The following is a 17,495-nucleotide window of genomic DNA, read 5'->3' as shown; positions in this document are numbered from 1 at the left end:
TCCTTTGTTAGTCAAAGTTCGGACCGTATTAGGAGGTTCTGTTCTAGGTTTTAAGCAAAAAATCATGGTTTTGTAATTATATCTATATTACACAATATGCATGACTGTAATGCGCAGTTTTCTTCAGTTGGATAAACAAATACTCGTTCACTTTGGATTTGGAGCGGTTTGTGTTAGAAAGATTCATAGAATGATGTCAACAGCTCGTGCTGTTACGGTGAACGTAACCTTCCCTTATAACTGGGATAGGTGAAATTCTATGATGCAAAAATTCACAATTTTATCAAGGGAAGCTTTGTAAAGCAGACACCAGGTATTTTATGGCTAACAGTGAAAGCGATCGCGATTGTAACCAGAAGCGCGAGCAACAAGCCCGGCGAACCGTGGCGCGTGCTTGGGGGCGGGGAAGCGGACCCCTTGAAGTGCTCCCAAAAGGCGGATTGCATCGCGGCACGATGCACGTGATTGTGCGCGTGCTAGCCATGCAATCCGCTTTTTGGGAGCACTTTTCAAACCCCCTTACAATAGTCTCGCTTTGCGATCGCTTACGCGATAGCAAGGTCGAGACCTAAAAATGAGGGTGTCTGACTTCAGCTTTAGGGCGTTTGGTTAGCACGGGGAGCTTCGCCGAGAGTCCTCAGTTTCTGATGGTTCGACCCCCCCCCCTCTCCCCCGGCAGGGAACAGAGGGACGTGGTAAAGTCCTTTAGTGTGAGACAAGAGTGTTCTGTCCAGTCCCAGGATTCCTTTGGATCAATGAAAAAGAAAGTGGTGTCATCAGCAATGATCTTGAGGCGGCCCGGAAAGAGCAGTGAGTACTGGACCCGTGCAAGTGTTACTGACGCTTGACACCAACGAAAGACTATCATTGTTGTTGGACCGCTCTGGTGTGGTCTGGGAAGGGCATGATCACCTTGTCTTCCACCTTGAGCTGAAATGCCTGGTGGGCCGCCCTGAGAATAACATCTCGGTCCTTGGAGTGAAGTTTTGCCAACATTGGCTGAGGAGATTTTGGGAGGGGGGGGGGCGTGTTAGAACGCAATGTGTTCTTTCCAGTGTGAAGAAAGCTGTAAGTTTTAATGTCTGAATGAAGAATATGAACCAAGCCTCGGGTATTGGACGGGGTCGCCTCCTTTAATCCCCTCTGGTAAACCCAGAATGCGCACTTTGCTCCTGTTCGATCTGGCCTCTATATCTTCGGCTCTGTTCTGTAGATGGTGGATCTGGTCCTGTAATTTTCGGACAATTGGCTGGTTGTCTGTCACGTTAGGATGGAGGGTAGCCAGCGGTTTCTCTCCATAGGGCATCTTATCGGAGAGCTTGCTGTGGATGTCGTGCAGGAGGCTGAGGTCGATCAGAACAATGAAGTGCGCTTTCATCTTGATGCGACTATGCTATTCAGCTACTAGTACTTGGTTCAGTTTGTGGCTGGAGGGTGCTAGTTAAGGGGGCCACCTTGAATGTTATCAGGGACGGCACGGGGTGGAGGGCCTGATTCCTGTGATGGGGCTGAGGTGGCCGGAGCAGCCGATCAGCCTGCCCATGCAATGGGATGTCAGGCAAGTCCGTTTCAGGGGCATGTAGGTGGGTGGGAGTCCTAGGTAGAGTGTGGTGTCAAGAGGGACTACCTCCACCTGTAGCAGCAAAGGCAGGAGTGCAGTCTCTAGAGAACAGGCCATGGAGAAGCACACCGTACCTAAGGGGCAGACGCAGGAGGCCCTCAAGGGAGTCCCTGTGAGCTCTCCCGCCTTGCACCCCGATCTGAGTGCAGAGGCGGCGGAGTGCATAGCAACCCCAGGAAGGACCAAATGTTTGGGCCAGTAGTTCCAAACAGCCACCAGTGGCAACTAAGGCGCAGTGTTTAGGCGTGAGAGTTAGTAGCCCAGGTGCAGGCCCGGCAGTGTAGGTGAGGCCCCCATGGCCACTGGAAAGTTTAATGAGAATCACTGAGCCCCGCGTTTCATCCAATGGTAGTGCAGGTAGGGAGGGCCCCATCCACTACAGGCAGGTAGCTGGAGGGGTGCCAAGATACCAGTACCTGGGTCTAGGATAAATGTGCCTGGCAGCGCGTCCCTAAAGCAAGCGCTGAAGCTGGGGGGAGGTCTCTCTTGTTGGGTGCCAGGTGGTGAACAGTAGAATCCAGGCTGATTAGGTCCGCAAGTAGGCTGTACTAATCGCCACCGGTGTCTCGTGGGGCCCTGCGCTTAACCACTCCTCCCCATGTTGAAGATGAAGGCCCCCTCGTGGCACGCTTCAGGGTTGATGCGGGGGGCCTTGCAGAGATTAATCTGTCACTGTGTGCGCAGGAGGCAGGGGAGCCAATGCAGGCCAAGCACGTGGTCTCAGGCACTGCTGCAGCGCACCTGGCGGTCACGGTTATCCTTCAGACCTCACAGGAGTACGGGGGTACAGCACCACAGTGCCGAGCTTGTGAGCTCCAACAGGGGTGCTGTCAGGAGGGGGCGCCCCCTCCCGGCCAGCCACAGCACTGCGCAGGATGTCCCTGCCCAGCAGGCAACCCCGCGGGCCCCCACAGGCCAGGATGGCTGTTTATGCGGGCCGAGTGCTAGTAATGCACGTACACCAACTTAGCTGGCTTGGCCATGCCCCCTTCTGCTGTCTCTTCCTTATAGAAGATGAACAGTTGCAGGTTTCTGCTTGTGGAGAGAATAGAAGGCATCACAAGTATTGCTAAAATAGATCCTCTGCCTGTTCAAGCGCACCATGTCTCTGCATTCACTGATTGGGTTTACCCATAATGTGGTACTGGGCTCATTTAGCGTTGTAGCATCTGGTCAGCACAAGAAGCCTCAAATAGACTCTATTAGTGTCCTCAAGAACGCATATATCATGCCTTAATTGTAAGCCAGTACTGTTTATCTTAATGTAAGCATGGGTGTATGGTGCTACGCCCTACAGTCTTCCAGGAGTTCATAGTCTTTCCTTCTTTATAAAGTGCATAGAGGAAGTAATTAGTAATCACCCAAAACATTCTAACATACAAATAATCCTAATGAGCTGTTCAGCAACTGTTCATCAAGGTCATTAGCACTCATGTTCATACCTTTAAGCTTATAGCTTTCAGATGTACTTTTCCCCTTAGGCTACGTTCAGTGTGGAAATCCCCAGAAGTGTTCAAACTTGCAAAGGTCTATCAGAAAAAATAATCGTTTGTAAAACTTGCAAGATCAAAGTTAGAGTTGTCTGAGGTCTAGAGAGTTCTGTCAGGTTTTTGCAGACTCTCCTTAACAGCTTGTGCTAGAACTTGACAAACCCTTATCCTAAGTAGACTCCTAAAGTTCCCAGAATTGTACACTTTCCTAGTTTGTAGTGCCCTGTATCAGGAAAGGATTCCAGTCTTGGCTGTGACCATATGATGCTATACCCAACCTCGCAAGGAAGTTTAATGCAACGTGTCAGACAACAGAATGGGTGGTGTTCAAATATGAAGCTATCCAAAATTTCCCCCAAGAGTTCATGCTCTCTTGATACAACCAGATCACAGGGTATCTCCTGGAATTTCCCCACAGTACTGTCGGATAAGTTAAACCAATTCTGCAACTTCAGTTTTGCTGATTCAACAGTGTCTGGGCATTGGTACTGAGGAAAATACACATGGCAACAACCTTGACATGTCAAGAGTAAGTGACTGAGCTCAAAGGCCCCTTTCGGGATATCTGGTTTTGTCAAATCTAGCTTTAGCCCTGTGCCAGTGGTGTCACAAACTAGTGGTAGAGCAGAGAGGCTCGAAAGGAAAAGAATGCTGCGTACCTTTGCAGGAGTGCAACACGTCCCCCCAGACTAGAAGCCCCTGAGACCTTGATTGGCCATTTGGAGAAATTCACTCTTTTGTTCCTTTGTGCTTCCGGCCCTTGTTCTACTAAAGGATGAACTTTCACCCTAGTTGCAACTTTCTGTATTAGACTTGGTCCAAAATGAGCCTTAGCATTTAGTTTAAAAAATTGGATTTAGTTTTGAGGACAAGAAGCCTTTTGCGCCTTACCTACAATATTTTCGAAATGTCTCCTCCACCCTACCCCCCATATTTCAAGAGACCTACAGAGTGGGTATTTACTGAATAATGTAGTCTTTTTGCCTCCCTGAACCTAAGGTTCAGGTTTGTCAAGTGCTTGGGATATTGTCACATGCTACTTTTGACAACCATATTGCCGTCCACAGGCCTCGAAACATCATAAAAAGTTAAGCACTTGACCCATAAACTGGTTAAAAGTGATCGTGGGCAAATATTTTAATTCATTGAGCCGCCATTTTCTTCACTATCACGTATGTGAGCACCTTCAAATGTTCGAGTTCAGCATGTCTGCTGTACAAAAAACTCTAATTGGATTTTAATAGATTAAACGTTTTTTCCATATATAATGGAAATATAGGAAACTCATGACCCCTGACTTGCCTCTTAGTTCATTAACGGCATTGTCGGCGGGGGCAGGAATGTTTCTCAAATCGGTGTTTAAAATCTATCACTTTTAATAAACACATAACTAAAGCATGAAGTGGTAGCACGCTGGTGTGTGTATGTGTGTGTGTATATATATATATATATATATATATATATATATATATGTATATATATATATATATATATTAAATTGGCAGATTTTACATTAAAATGGCCGCAACTTTCCCACTGACATGCAGCTTTACTGATAAAATTATATAGTGTACAAATGTTTGGAAATGGCTTCTGCAAATAGGTTGTATTTGCACATCACCAATTAAAGTGTTCTAGTTTGTTTCGCTCCCATTTAACTCTTAGTTTGCATCACAATTAATTACAAATAAATGTGCTTTTGTAATTCCTGATATATTTTTAAATATTTGTAGTAATTTTCAGGCTATTTCTTCAAATGTTGTGTTAGAGAAATATAACTGCCCTTTTCAGACAGCTCACTTTACAAAAACCTCTAACTCTAGTAAGAGAGAAAAAAAATAAACCACCGTTTCCAAACAGCAATTAGTTAAAAGACAAACTTACATTTAACCTCTTTCCTTTAACAGACAAGACAGCAAATGTGTCCAGATAAAAACAAGATTTAATTGCATCTTTATTGCTTATTCACTTTCTGAATGAACAAAGCACCTGTCATTTCCAGCCTAAGTTTACCCCCCCCCCCCCCCCCTCCCAACCCCCCATGGAACTAGTAGGTGCTAAAAATAGCTCATCCCGATACACTGAATACCACTTGTATCATAGTTTTATCTGATTATTGCCTTGGTCTGTGCCTCTGCAAAGCTTTCAAACTTTGTCTTTGAGTTAGAATGAAAGGTCCCTAATGGCTATCGTTTTATATGGCTATGGATTTCATCTGGTAATCATATTCGGATTTGGAGTGCTTATTAGCTAGTCATTCCCATGCGAACAATACTTATAGAAAGTCGTCTCATTGTGTATTTAAATTATTTATCATCCATTTCTGTACTTGCCATGCTCTGTACTTTTGCGGGAGCCCTTTTCATGTAAAAAATTATGTAATGTATCGCACAGTATACATTACATATTTGGGGGATTTTATGACATGCTGCAATAGTTTTAAAATAAAAAGCTATTTCTCAAGATACAGGGAGTTAACTTATGCCAGTGAAATATGGATGTCATCACAATAATTGCAACACATCATTCTGCTCAGTAATAGTTGATCATTCTTTAACCAGATTTTTATCCTTGAAAGCTAACCTGAACATACTAATTATAATCCATTCCCTTTATTTCTGCCCGGTCTGCCTCGATTGGCTATAACGAATTTTAGATTAAGTTAGTTTACAGTAAAAGACAAAATGTGTCATGATACAGGACAAACACAGATTGGTCAGGATAGTCCGACCTTGGGAACGTCTTTCAAAACGCTCACGGTAAATACTTAAGCTAAAAAGTTATTATTGAAGAAAGAAAACGCCGGTGCACTTTAGTATTAGGCTTGTTTGGTTTGCGAAGGTGCTTGGCTGCCCTGCTAATGGGTGTTACACAGAAAACTTAAGAGAATCAATCTCTTTTTAGTAATCATGTTTTGTTATGCTTGTATGAAGGGCCAATGAGACCCATCGTTGGGTAGGGCACCATTTCTCTTTGCACTTCTTCTCCATACTGAAGTTTTCATAAATATTTTTTCACTAGAATGTCAAACCATGTGCAGGATCACGGACCAGTATAGCAGAGAAATAAATGTCTCCAGCAAATAAATAAAGATTTTGTAATAACATTTCTCTAGTAAACTCGACCTCCATTTAAGAAAACTACTAGAAAAGTAACCAGATTGGAAATATTTACCATTATATTGCAAGCAAAAGTGAGTCTTCCTTGATTTGAGTGTTGATGAGTGCCTAGGTTAATCTAATGGGTCAAGGTTTGGATGGATAAAAAGGTGCATGGATGGGTAATGACTCTGACTTAGTGAGCGGATAAGTAAGTTATGTGACCTCGTAGATCGATGATTGTTGTAAAGATAAGTGCAAACTAAGACATGGGGGGGGGGGGGGGGGCTATAATAATGTGGGTTGGAAAGCCTCCATCCACAGGTTGCCTTCTGACCGACATCTCCAGGTTCAATTCAGACCGCTTAATAGCACTGTAGGCGATCAGAATTGAAACTGACCGGTCATTCCGGCTGGATTTTGACAGGCTCAAGGAGCCAGTTGACGGCCCCAGTGTAATCCCCCAATGACTGTTTCCGCTTTCAGGATTACATGGTCTGTTTCAGACAAGCTCTCCATGTCTGGCTTTCCGACATGAAAAGCCTGTCGGAAAGCGACTAATTCCTCCACGGCCTCCAGTTGGGGGCCGAGAAGGCCCCTGTTAAATCCTGCACCGCGTGGCAGGCACATGCCTGCCATGCGGTGCACGGTGCATAGATTAATAGAATCTCCAGTTTTTCCTTGGGAACTTGTGCTACGGCCAGTTTACGGTTGCAGCTCAAGCTCTCGTAGAGAAATGGGAGTATGCGACTGCACCATGTGTGATCGCATTGTAATGGCAGTGTTGGGACTGCCGATTTGGTCAGTCCTGAGACAGTGGCCTACATCGTAATCGGGCCCAAAGTGTGAAAGACTCGTCCAGTAAGCTGTGGCTGACCTAAGCTACACTCTCTGCAATTCAGTATGTTGACGTCCTGAACTCTAACTGATAAGAACTGAAATTAAGTGTCAAAACACAGGGAGCTACCATGTTGCCTACAACAGAAGAGAAAAAATATCAAGCATTTGTAAATGAATTAGGATGCTCCTGTGTGAGTAATCTGTTATTTGCTGTAAGTTGTAGCTTGCGGAGTAGTTGTAAAATAGAAGTTCCAGAAAGTCTGTTAGTGTTATGACCTGTTTATGTACAAAAAGGCAATATATTATGCTGTTACTAGTGGTATAGTGCGGGTAAGTAATAGCAACATTTTGAAAAAAATATGAAAGGGGGAAATAAAGTTAATTGATGTAATAGCAATATTATGTGTTTAGAGCAGTTATGACACTTTTTGGGCCCGTTGCCACTGTACCTGCTGCACCATTTAATTCATGACCCTATTGCCTGTAAGGTAGCTGCACTTGAGTGCCTGTCCAGTAGTAAAATATTGCAATATTTGGTTTTAAAGGGGTTCCTAGAGCTTTTGTACCCCCGGTGCCACTGCATCATTTAAATCAAGCCCCTTTTAGCTGCTATGTAACTGTACTTGAGTCTGCCTGTTCAATAGTAAAATATAGCAATTTTAGGTATTTAGTGGTGTACCTAGAGTATTTGGCCCCAGTGCCACGACACCTGCTGCACCATTCAAATCGGGTCTCTTTGAACTGCAAGATAACTAACTGCCTGTTTAGTAGTAAACTATAGTAATATTAGATGTTCAGAGGAGTTATGACAACTTTTTGGCACGGTGCCACTGCACCTGCTGCAGCATTCTAATCATGACCCTAGTTCCTGAAAAATAACTGCCCTTGTGACTGCCTGTTTAGTTGTAAAATATAGCAATAATCTGTGATTAATGTGGTGCCTGGAGCTTTTGTTACCGGATGCCACTGCACCTCCTACACTATTGAAATCATGACCCTAATGCTTGCTAGATAACTTGATTTGTGACCGCCTGTTTAGAAGTAAAATATAGCCATATTTGGTGTTTAGCAGAGTTCTGACAACTTCTGGGCCCTGTGCCGCTGCACCACGCAAATCATGACCCTGTTGTCTGCAAGGTAACTGCACTTGTGACTTCCTGTTTAGTAGCATAATATAGTAATTTTAGGTGTTAAGTGGGGTGCCTAGAGCTTTTGGTCCTTGAATCTCTGCACCTGCTGCACCATTGAAATCTTGACGCTGTTGTCTGCAAGGTAACTAACTGCATTTGTGACTTCCTGTTAAGTTTTACATTTAAGCAATAATCTGGGTTTTATGGGGTCCCTAGAGGTTTTGACCCCGGTGCCGCTGCACCAGTCAAGTCCCTTTGAACTGCAAGGCAACTTCAATTGTGACTGCGTGTTTAGTGTCAAATATAGCAATTTTAGGCGTTTTAGAACTTTTGAGCCCGTTGCTACTGCACCATTCGAATCATGACCCTATTATCTTCAAGGTAACCACTTATGGCTGCCTGTTTAGTAGTAAAATATAGCTTAGCTCTTGTTTAGTAACTTTATTTTAACGCGCCATGTTCATTACAACATTTATAATTTGGTCATAATAATCAAATAGATTAAGTTGAAAAAATCAATCTGATAATGCCTGCAAAGTGCAAAGGAAAGTACTGAGGCATGAATAGGAAATGCCGCAAACATTCTAAGACTAAAGCATCTGCTTTACACAACTAAGTAATAAAAAGCAATCATTCCAGCGTACTGTTAGAAGCGGTCTGCCTTTTCGGTGAGAGATCATATTTTGACAGTGACAGCATGCGCTGTGCAGGTAACATCAAAATGAAGATTGAAAATTGGTGTGAAAGGCAATTTACTTTTTCTTCGTTTTGTACTTGGATTGCCGATTTGGGGATGCTTTGCATCAACTGATCTATTTTTAGGTCTGTGCGAGTGGCAGGTATCGGGCTAATGCAACCACATTGTGCAGAATGTATTAGTGATACCATGAATATGACCCTGTTTTGTAGCAACATAAAGTTGACCGTTTAAAACACGGCTGGTCATTGACTGCCTCCAGAATGTCATGCCAAAGCTCAGACAAGATGGGTATTGATGTGTAGATCAAGTAACTTACTCTTAGGGACGTTCAGCCAGCCCCTTCCTTCAATAGTCTGTTATTGTGTCATTTATGTTTTTTCTGCCTACGAGAGCTTGGGGCTGTGGATCATCCCACTTCAGCAGTTGACGGGCTTCTCTGAGAGATGGCATTCTACTCGCTCACAAAGAGTGCATCCACTCAGTTACTTAATTTTCAGGGAGTACTATAGCAAAGTGTGCTTTGTGAGGGCCCAAAGTTTTGTTTTGTTTTTGGCAATGTTTACTTTTATTTTGCTGGGGCTCGACAGTTCTTCTCTCCCCCCCACATAAAAAAAAAGTTTTACAATGGCAATGATACAACAAAGCAAGCATTGACATAGCCAGGAGGTCGACAGCTAATGCGAGACCAGTGCCTGTCTGTGAAAGGCAGGTAGTCTGCTTATCTTTTTCAGTCACTTTTAATTGAGCTTGGGGTAGCATTTGATGTGGTATCTAGCTTCCCCTTTCCTACAGAGCCCATCATAACTCGCATGTAGTCCAGTATCCGCGTCAGCATGTGTTCTGGTAACTGCTGTACCAGGTGTATGTAATGTTAGGTCAAGTGAACACCTGGGAACAGGCGGAAGTGGCCATGATCCTATGATGCACAGGACTCTGAGCATAAACCCCGTTTGATACTTGGATACAATTGATCTTGTTCTCAAAAGTATCCTGGCAGAGTTGGTAACATTTCATTGTTCGTTGGTAGTGTGATTCAGATTGCTGCTCTGCGGGTAGTTCTTCATATGTTAGCATTTTAATGGCAACAGCTTTGATTTGTTTCTGCACAGTAAAACTGTAGCAAGTTTCCTGTTTTTTGATTTGGCTGAAGAAGGCTATCTGCCAGACCCAGTTGAACAAGCACTGGCATAGCAGATAGGTTTCACCTTTTATATTGTGCTTAGCTATTGGCTTTTCCCATGCTTCTCTGTAAAGTATTGATGAATAAAGTAAAAGGAAAAAAATCAACCTAATGGGGGGGGGGGGGAGGCGGGGAGAAATCTCTTATGGTACCTCCAGACCTATACATTAAGTCCAAGGTTTTCAATCTTCATAAATGGCATAGTTTACCTTTTCAAATGCTATTCACTTAGGCAACTGAATATTCTGTAAAAAGATAGTATCAAACTATAAAAGGAATGCTTCTGCAGACCTAATTTGCTTTCCGTGGTGGTCTGTAATTTGCTCCGCTGCAGTAGCCCAAGGAGCAGCTGTATGCTCCTTCAGGAGTTGGGAGTGTAATGCATGGTCCTTCCCAGAGCTCCATAAAAGTCTGGTTGTGCCAAAGCTAATGCTTTTCATGCAATATGTGCGATGCAGCAGATTAAATGAAACCACCCTTAAAATCAGCTCTTCAGCCATACCCCAGCAAAAATATCTCCTTTTCTATGTTTTTACAGAATAGGTGGGATGTATGAAGAGCAACACAGTGCGTGGAAGTTGAGGATTAAACCCAGTACAGGAAGGCATTAAAAACCTGGATATTTTCTATGACCGATGCAGCCTGCACAGCAATGGTTTAAGTATGTAGTGTTTAGCGTGAAGTGTGTCCACTCCCCCCAACTCTTCCATCTGGGTTGGGTGAGCGCCAAGATGCTCCCTGGAGAGATAGTAGCGCTATAGAAATACATTTTACATTACATTACATTACATTATTTGAGGCATGACGTAGCACATGAGTGATAGAGCTAGAAAACTCATGCACTCTTATGCAGTGCTGAATGGGGAAACGAGTAGTTCCTTAAATTTGAGAAGTGGAAGGATACAAGTCAAAGTATTGTGAAGAGTGTCTGCTCCAGGGGATGGAAAAACACAAAAAAAGTAAGGCCATTGAATAAGAAGTAGGCATATGAGTGACAAAGCCTTCCAATGGTGAGCAATGGGTGGCTACATGCCTGCTCTAAAGCTCAAAATAGGTCTTTAACACCCAGACGACTTTCCCTGCATGGTAAGCTCGACCTAAAACAAACCTAGATAGGATTCTGTCCCTCTTGAAATAGTCACCTGCTACCAACTAAGGGTGCCTTGTTTGTTCATAACACTTAGTGCATTGCAATGTTTCACGTCTCTCCAGCTTATCTCCTCACCTGAAAGGGTTTTGCATTGTTCAGCATCTCTCCACCCTCTCCCACTGAAGGGTCTAGGTGGTCGGAGGCCTCTGAACTGCTGTAGGTTGTGCCTTCTTGCATGCCTTTCCTATACAATACCTGGATTTGTGATTAATACAGACACTTTAAAAAAAAAGCAGACTTAAATTACTTTTTGGCACCCTACAGTAGTAGCATGTCTTCAGAGATGCTATTATCTCAAAATGGGTACTATAAAAGCGTAATAGTGTACAGTAGCTGTTACAGGGCTTGATAGACTCTGTTGCTACACTTTATAACCCTGAAATCTAATATTCTTACATTTTAAAGCTATATAATCTATAACATTCTTTTGAACCTAGATTTCTGGTATTGTTTAGATAAACCTATTAAACTAAATAGTGAAGCGCTTCCTGGAAAGTAAAGATGGGTAACTCTTTAGATTTGGTTCCTTCTTTTAAAGTCAGGAAACTATTTTATTGAATCAGTCTAGGTGGTGTTCTAGTTAGTTTAACTTTTTAAAAATATTTTTAGTTTACCCTTGCTGTGGACTGAAGCACTCTGCCTCAATAGCCTTTTCTACAGTCCTTGTGTATTCTAAGAATACATCCAAAATTATGTAATTGCAATGAAATATCAAATCGATTTTGGTGAGCTTTGGAGTATTCTGCTCACTGCAACAGGAACCCTCTTACAAAGGACAAATGCAGCTCACTGTAGCTGGCTTTCAAAGGCTTCTCTTCCAGAGTGCTGATTCACCCCATGGGTTGGTAACTGGAAGAAGGTTCTCTTCACAAGCATGGTGTACGAGCTCCACCCCTTCATTTGTTTGGAGGAATGCCAGCACAAATTTTGCTTAGCCCAAAGTAAAAATAAATGGAGATTTTATTTTTTTACTTTTCTGTATGTGTTTGGGCTCACATTCTCCTGCGATAAAGGGGTAGAAATTGAGTGTTTCAGTAATCGATTTACTGAAGGTCCGGCATTGATTAAAAGTTGTGAACTTCTACACTTCATCCTTTTTAGGTCTCGCCTGACCCAGCGCATGCGCTGGGCTGGCGAGACTTTTTGTGAGGGCTCAAAAAATGCTACCACTGTAGCCTAGAGCTACAGTGCATGTGCGTGGGCGCGCGCCTCACGTTCTCGGCCGCACGGCCACTTTGATTGCGAACGCGATCAATTTCACTTTCGCGGCCGCTTTGATGTTCGTGAGCCATTTTTTTTTCCTCCAGTTTACTTGTATGTAGTAAAGGTAGCACCCGTGCGCTGCCATTACTACAGAGCAGTAATAAACAGACAAGCATTGGCATAGCCAATAGGTCTCGCTTTTGGGACCTTATAAGTATTTAGTTATGCAACTGTTGCATGGCTAAACACTTATAAGGTCCCAAAAGCGAGACCTATTGGCTATGCCCATGCTTGTTTGAGAATGTGAACTGTGTATCCACAAGTTGTTCAAGGAGTAGATGTTGGGAGCGATGCAGGTTTGAGATGGCTGTCATCCATAGCTTTCTTTGATACTGCCCATCAATATGATGGCTGGAAATTAAGGCTTTGGTATACACTGACTGACAGGCACATGGTATGCCTTTGTGCTAATAGGATTTAGAAACAATTTGCCTTCATCATCGTTCCCAAGTCATGTTGTCTACAGGGGCCTCCTTTACAAGGATCGATCTATTTTGCTTCTAGAAAGCATCTCTTTGGCAAATGTAACGAGTGAGAAATGGTTTTCTAATCCTTTGAAACGGAGAAAGATTCACAAGTCGCACCTCAAGTCCTTTGATGGGTTCACACGTTACATGGTGGGCTTTTTGGAAATGTTACTTTATGGTTCATGCCCTTCAAAAGTGCTTGAAGTATATTGGTGTTAGGAAATCATCTACAAGTACCATCCTATTCGAAAGGTTTGTGTTGAGATTAGAAGTTGCATCTGTTATCTTACTTTACTTTATTTTGTATCATGATAAATTTACTTAAAACCATACACGAATACAGTATTTAAATAGCATAGCTATCTTTCAAAAATCTCTCATCTCATGGATAAATAAAGCTATGATGAATGTAAATAGAGTTTTAAACTGTAATAGAACCTTACTGTTTCCCTTGTTCTGCTTCTCTTTCCAGCTTTCTCTTTTTTTTTTTTATACTATACCCAATTTAGAGCAATATCCAATAAAGTTGGCTATTTGTATGTTTTCCACTGATCTGTAAACTGGCTTTTTTCTGTTCTTTCTAGTCGTCTAAGTGGAGAGGAAGGCAAAGAATTCACTGCAGTGGTTGGACAGCAGTTCCCTCGCGTTTGCAAATTATTTAAGGTGATTATCTAAACTAATTATTTAATATGACTTTCTGAACTGCATGACTAGCTCCCTTACTATTTCTCACCGATCTTTTCTTGCACCTCCTTCCCTATTTTCACACGTCTAGGGAGGTTCTGCAACAAATGGCGGAAGGCCTATGTGAGTGGGAAGCGTATTTCAAGTTGGTGACAATCTTATTTAATCTCTGAAAAAGCATAGTCCGGTGACTATACACTTCACAGCTTGCTTGATTTGTAGATACTGGATTAGTAATTTGCTCCTCAATGTGGAGTTAAGAAAAGGCCCTAACCTTCTCAGTGTAGGAATCCACATCCTTTTGAAGAATTCAGCCATCTCCCAATAGTTAAAAGCAACACAGCAACCTTCTGCTAGTGAGTGAAAGTTGTCCTAAAAGCACTTTCTTTAACGGTGTGTTACTGCTCCCTTAAGCCCATGCCCCAACACACACTAAAGCTCAATCCCATAAAGCAAAAATACCCTTGTCTAGGGAAAAGATGTTCTTGCACATATAGATAGACTTTCTGTGATGCCTCCAGAATGATCCTGATGTGTGCAGAGCAGTTTGGGAATGAGTCCCTGTAGAGCTACTGCAACTTGAGAAATCACAAGACCCATTTTTGATCTGCCGCTGAGTCAACCTCCTCTGCCGGTTCTCTGGTTACACCACTGAGCAAAGAGAAGACTTTAGTTGTTTCATCTGCACTTGTGCAAATCGGAGGATGTTTATTTTGTGCAGGTGCTAATTCTAAAAGCAACATTTTGCTTGTGTAACATGTGCTCCATGTCTACTTTTTGCCTGTTGAAGTGAGTAAGTTTGTCGCTCGATTGAAATCGCCCACTAAATGAACCGTAATCAATCGTACTCAAACTCCACAGTAAAAAGTGAGCATAAAGGCTCTGTAGTCACAGAATGTGACCTTGTTAGTTGCCACATGTAAAACATTTACAGGAATAATATGTTAATAAATCCATCATACAATGTGATGAGGGTATTGGCAAGTAAAATGTCATTTTTATATAACTAGACAAACACAACAGTGCAAACATCCGTTAGTGGTATCACAAGAGTGATATACGCCATAAAACAAAAGGACAATTCAACAACCTCTGAAAATAACCACAGTTTAATTAGTTTATTTTGCTGACTGTAGGAAAGTAGGATCTACTTCTATGGGTACCCCCACTTTTTGCCCGGTTCTAAGCTGTATTTGACTAGTATGCCTGGGATCCTGCTAATCAGGACCCCAGTCTATCTGCTTTTTCCCTAAATTGTTATGTTCAGTACTTGGGAACATCCCAGATTGGATACTGGGGTACCCTTATAAGTCCCTAGTATATAGTACCCCAGAGGTCTCCCATGGGATGAAGCATATATTATGCTCCCCCATGAGAGACCATTCAAAATGGAACTACAGGCCTGCCACTGCAGGCAGTATTGGTTGGTGCTTGCACCACTTAATAAAGATATAGGTTTCCTATAGCTAGGGTCACTCCACTTAAAACCTATGTCACCCCTCTAGCAGGCCTTTTCAATCCTGAAGGTTGGGTGCTTGGTTCTAAGTGAGAGGGTGCCACTGCATGAGCAGGACACCCCTACAGCCTACGGAGTCCATTTTCCCAGGTTGTCAGTGAAGCAGCCATATACTATATAGAGGGGCACTGCGTAATTACGCGATGACTATCTCAAAATCGGCTGCAACAAATCCTATCATGTTTGGTATCCAACATGTTGGAATCATACCCCTATGATTCCAAGCACTTGAAGAGCCTTCCATTAGGCTCTGTGTTCCTGGTGCCAACCTTCTAGTCCCAGACAGCACAAAATGGTTGCTGCCGACCAGAGACACACTGATGCCCTCCTGCTGCTGAGCCAAGCTCGAGCAGGGGAAGGCAGAACAATAGGCATCCTATCACAGGGAGGTGTGACCTCCTCCCAGACAGGATTTAGTGTATTGGGACCGGGTGGGTGTGCTTGCAAGCGCCGCAAAGTCTACATGAGGGACACATCTGGTGTCCCTGCGCATATTCCAGTTCAAACTAGTCCTGGTAGCCATTCGCTCCCTCTCTGGTGTGAAACTGGACAAAGGACATGGGAGTAACCTCCCCCCTGTCCATACCCTCCCATGGGAGGGTCCCCTGAATCTTCCCAACCCTTTCCCTAGGTACTTAAGGGCTTACCTGGGTGTTGGTCCCTAGATTCGTCATGGGATGAGATTCAGATCAGACCCCACTTCTACCGTCTGGGCACTCTGGACTTCGTTTGGGCCTGACTTCGTCTCCCTTCCAGTCTGCTGCATCGTCTGTGCATCATACAGGAACCTTCCAAGGCCTGTGAAGCATCAAAGACACTTGAAGAATATCCCTTGGAGTGAAGGAGTCGCTCCCCTGCATTTGCAGACACCACAACTAAGTTGACTGCTCTGCAGATCCTGAGCTCCTCCGGTTTCTGTGGGCTCTGCAACACAGGTGGTGGTTTTCCATTGCTCCTGAGGCCTGCCCTTCCCTCTCACCAAGTTTGTGACCAGTATCCCTCTTGGGGGTTGCAATAAACGTACCCCTCTGCACCACGTCCAACTTGCAGTTGCAAAGGCTTGTTGGCTTCCTTCCAAGAAGATCTTCAGGCTCCAACTAGCCCCAACCTCGAGCACCTCCAGTGACGAGAATCTTCAGCCACACTGCATCGTGTGCATCATGGCCTGCATCTTTTGGTGAGCTGCTGGAGGTCCTCTTGCAACTCCAGTGCCTCTGGCCTGTGAGTCCATTTGAGGGTCACCTTTGTTTCATTTGGGCTCCCCTGATTGCTCGGGGCCTGCCCTGACTACACTGCTTCTGGTGAGACCCCTGGACTTTGCTGAGCCTGACGTTGCTCCTTCGCCACTTCATGCGTTGGTTGCGTTTGCCAAGGCTTGTTGGTGCTCCCGCCAGACACTGACCCCTCAGCACTCCACATCCTTTGTGGGCCAGCTCATGCATGGCTCCTGGTCCTTCTCAGTGTCGCCTGGTCCTCACAGATGCAGAGTCAAGGTCATTGTCACACATCCTGCAACACCCGACATAGGAGGGCATTCGTCTTCCAAGTCTCCTGGTCACACGTGAGTGACCTACTCTGTCCCCTCTGCTTGCAGGTACCTCTCATCTAGAACCCACCTTCGGATTCCACCGCACACTTTCTCCTTCTGCAACTACAGCACTTTCCTGAAGTCATTGAGTTTGGCGGTTTCCGACACCACTTTACACGTATGCACCTGGCTTCCCTGGTGTAGGTAACGTGGGTACTAGGGTATCCACGGGTGGGGTGGCTCTCCAACCTTCCGTCTTCCACAGGGTTTCTTCAGGGTCCACTGGGAAGTGTCCTTAAACTTTGAAAATCCAACCGCGACTTACACATAGTTGTACGTGGTCGTGTTCCCACACTGCACATGCTCTCCTTGGGGCTCCCTATCTACTTACCTTGGGTGGTTCTGTGGGTCCCCATCACTTCTACGTCCTCTCGACATTGTCTTGACCCGAGTCGTGGTCCTTATACCTCTTTCTTAGTAAATGTTTGGTCCCCCCCTGGGGTCCACTGTGTAGTACATGCTATTTACGGTGTTTCTTTGCTAAAGTATTGTGTGCATTGTGCATCTCTCCTGGCAGAAGAGATCTATGAGTGTTAGAGAGTATTATATAATAAATATGTATTTTTATAAATACTTTTGTGTGGTTCTTTTTCAATTAATCTATACTAAAAGATTGCATTCCGGTAAAACAGACTGCTTTACACTCCTTCTGGACTAACCCTGAAGGCTGCTCACCACAGCTACCACAGAGAGATTTCTAAGGTTGTCTAAGACCTCCTAAATCACCATAAGCGTTGTCTTAACTGATGCAAGGTGTCCAGTTACATA

At 43.9% G+C, this 17,495-nt stretch overlaps 1 protein-coding gene across 5 annotated transcripts in view; it reads left to right on the top strand.

Moving 5' to 3' along the window:
- RIF1 (replication timing regulatory factor 1) overlaps window positions 1–17,495 on the top strand; it is a 442,844-nt gene that overhangs the window by 29,650 nt on the left and 395,699 nt on the right. For all 5 annotated transcript variants that reach the window (XM_085645596.1, XM_085645592.1, XM_085645595.1 and 2 more), the window contains exon 2: window positions 13,524–13,602. In XM_085645596.1, coding sequence (XP_085501722.1) covers window positions 13,524–13,602 — 79 coding nt within the window. The remainder of the gene's footprint in view (window positions 1–13,523; window positions 13,603–17,495) is intronic.

This window comes from Triturus cristatus, chromosome 3_1 (genome assembly GCF_964204655.1).
Source record: "Triturus cristatus chromosome 3_1, aTriCri1.1, whole genome shotgun sequence".
NCBI classification, from domain to species: domain Eukaryota; kingdom Metazoa; phylum Chordata; class Amphibia; order Caudata; family Salamandridae; genus Triturus; species Triturus cristatus.
This window is presented reverse-complemented; position numbering and strand designations above follow the sequence as displayed.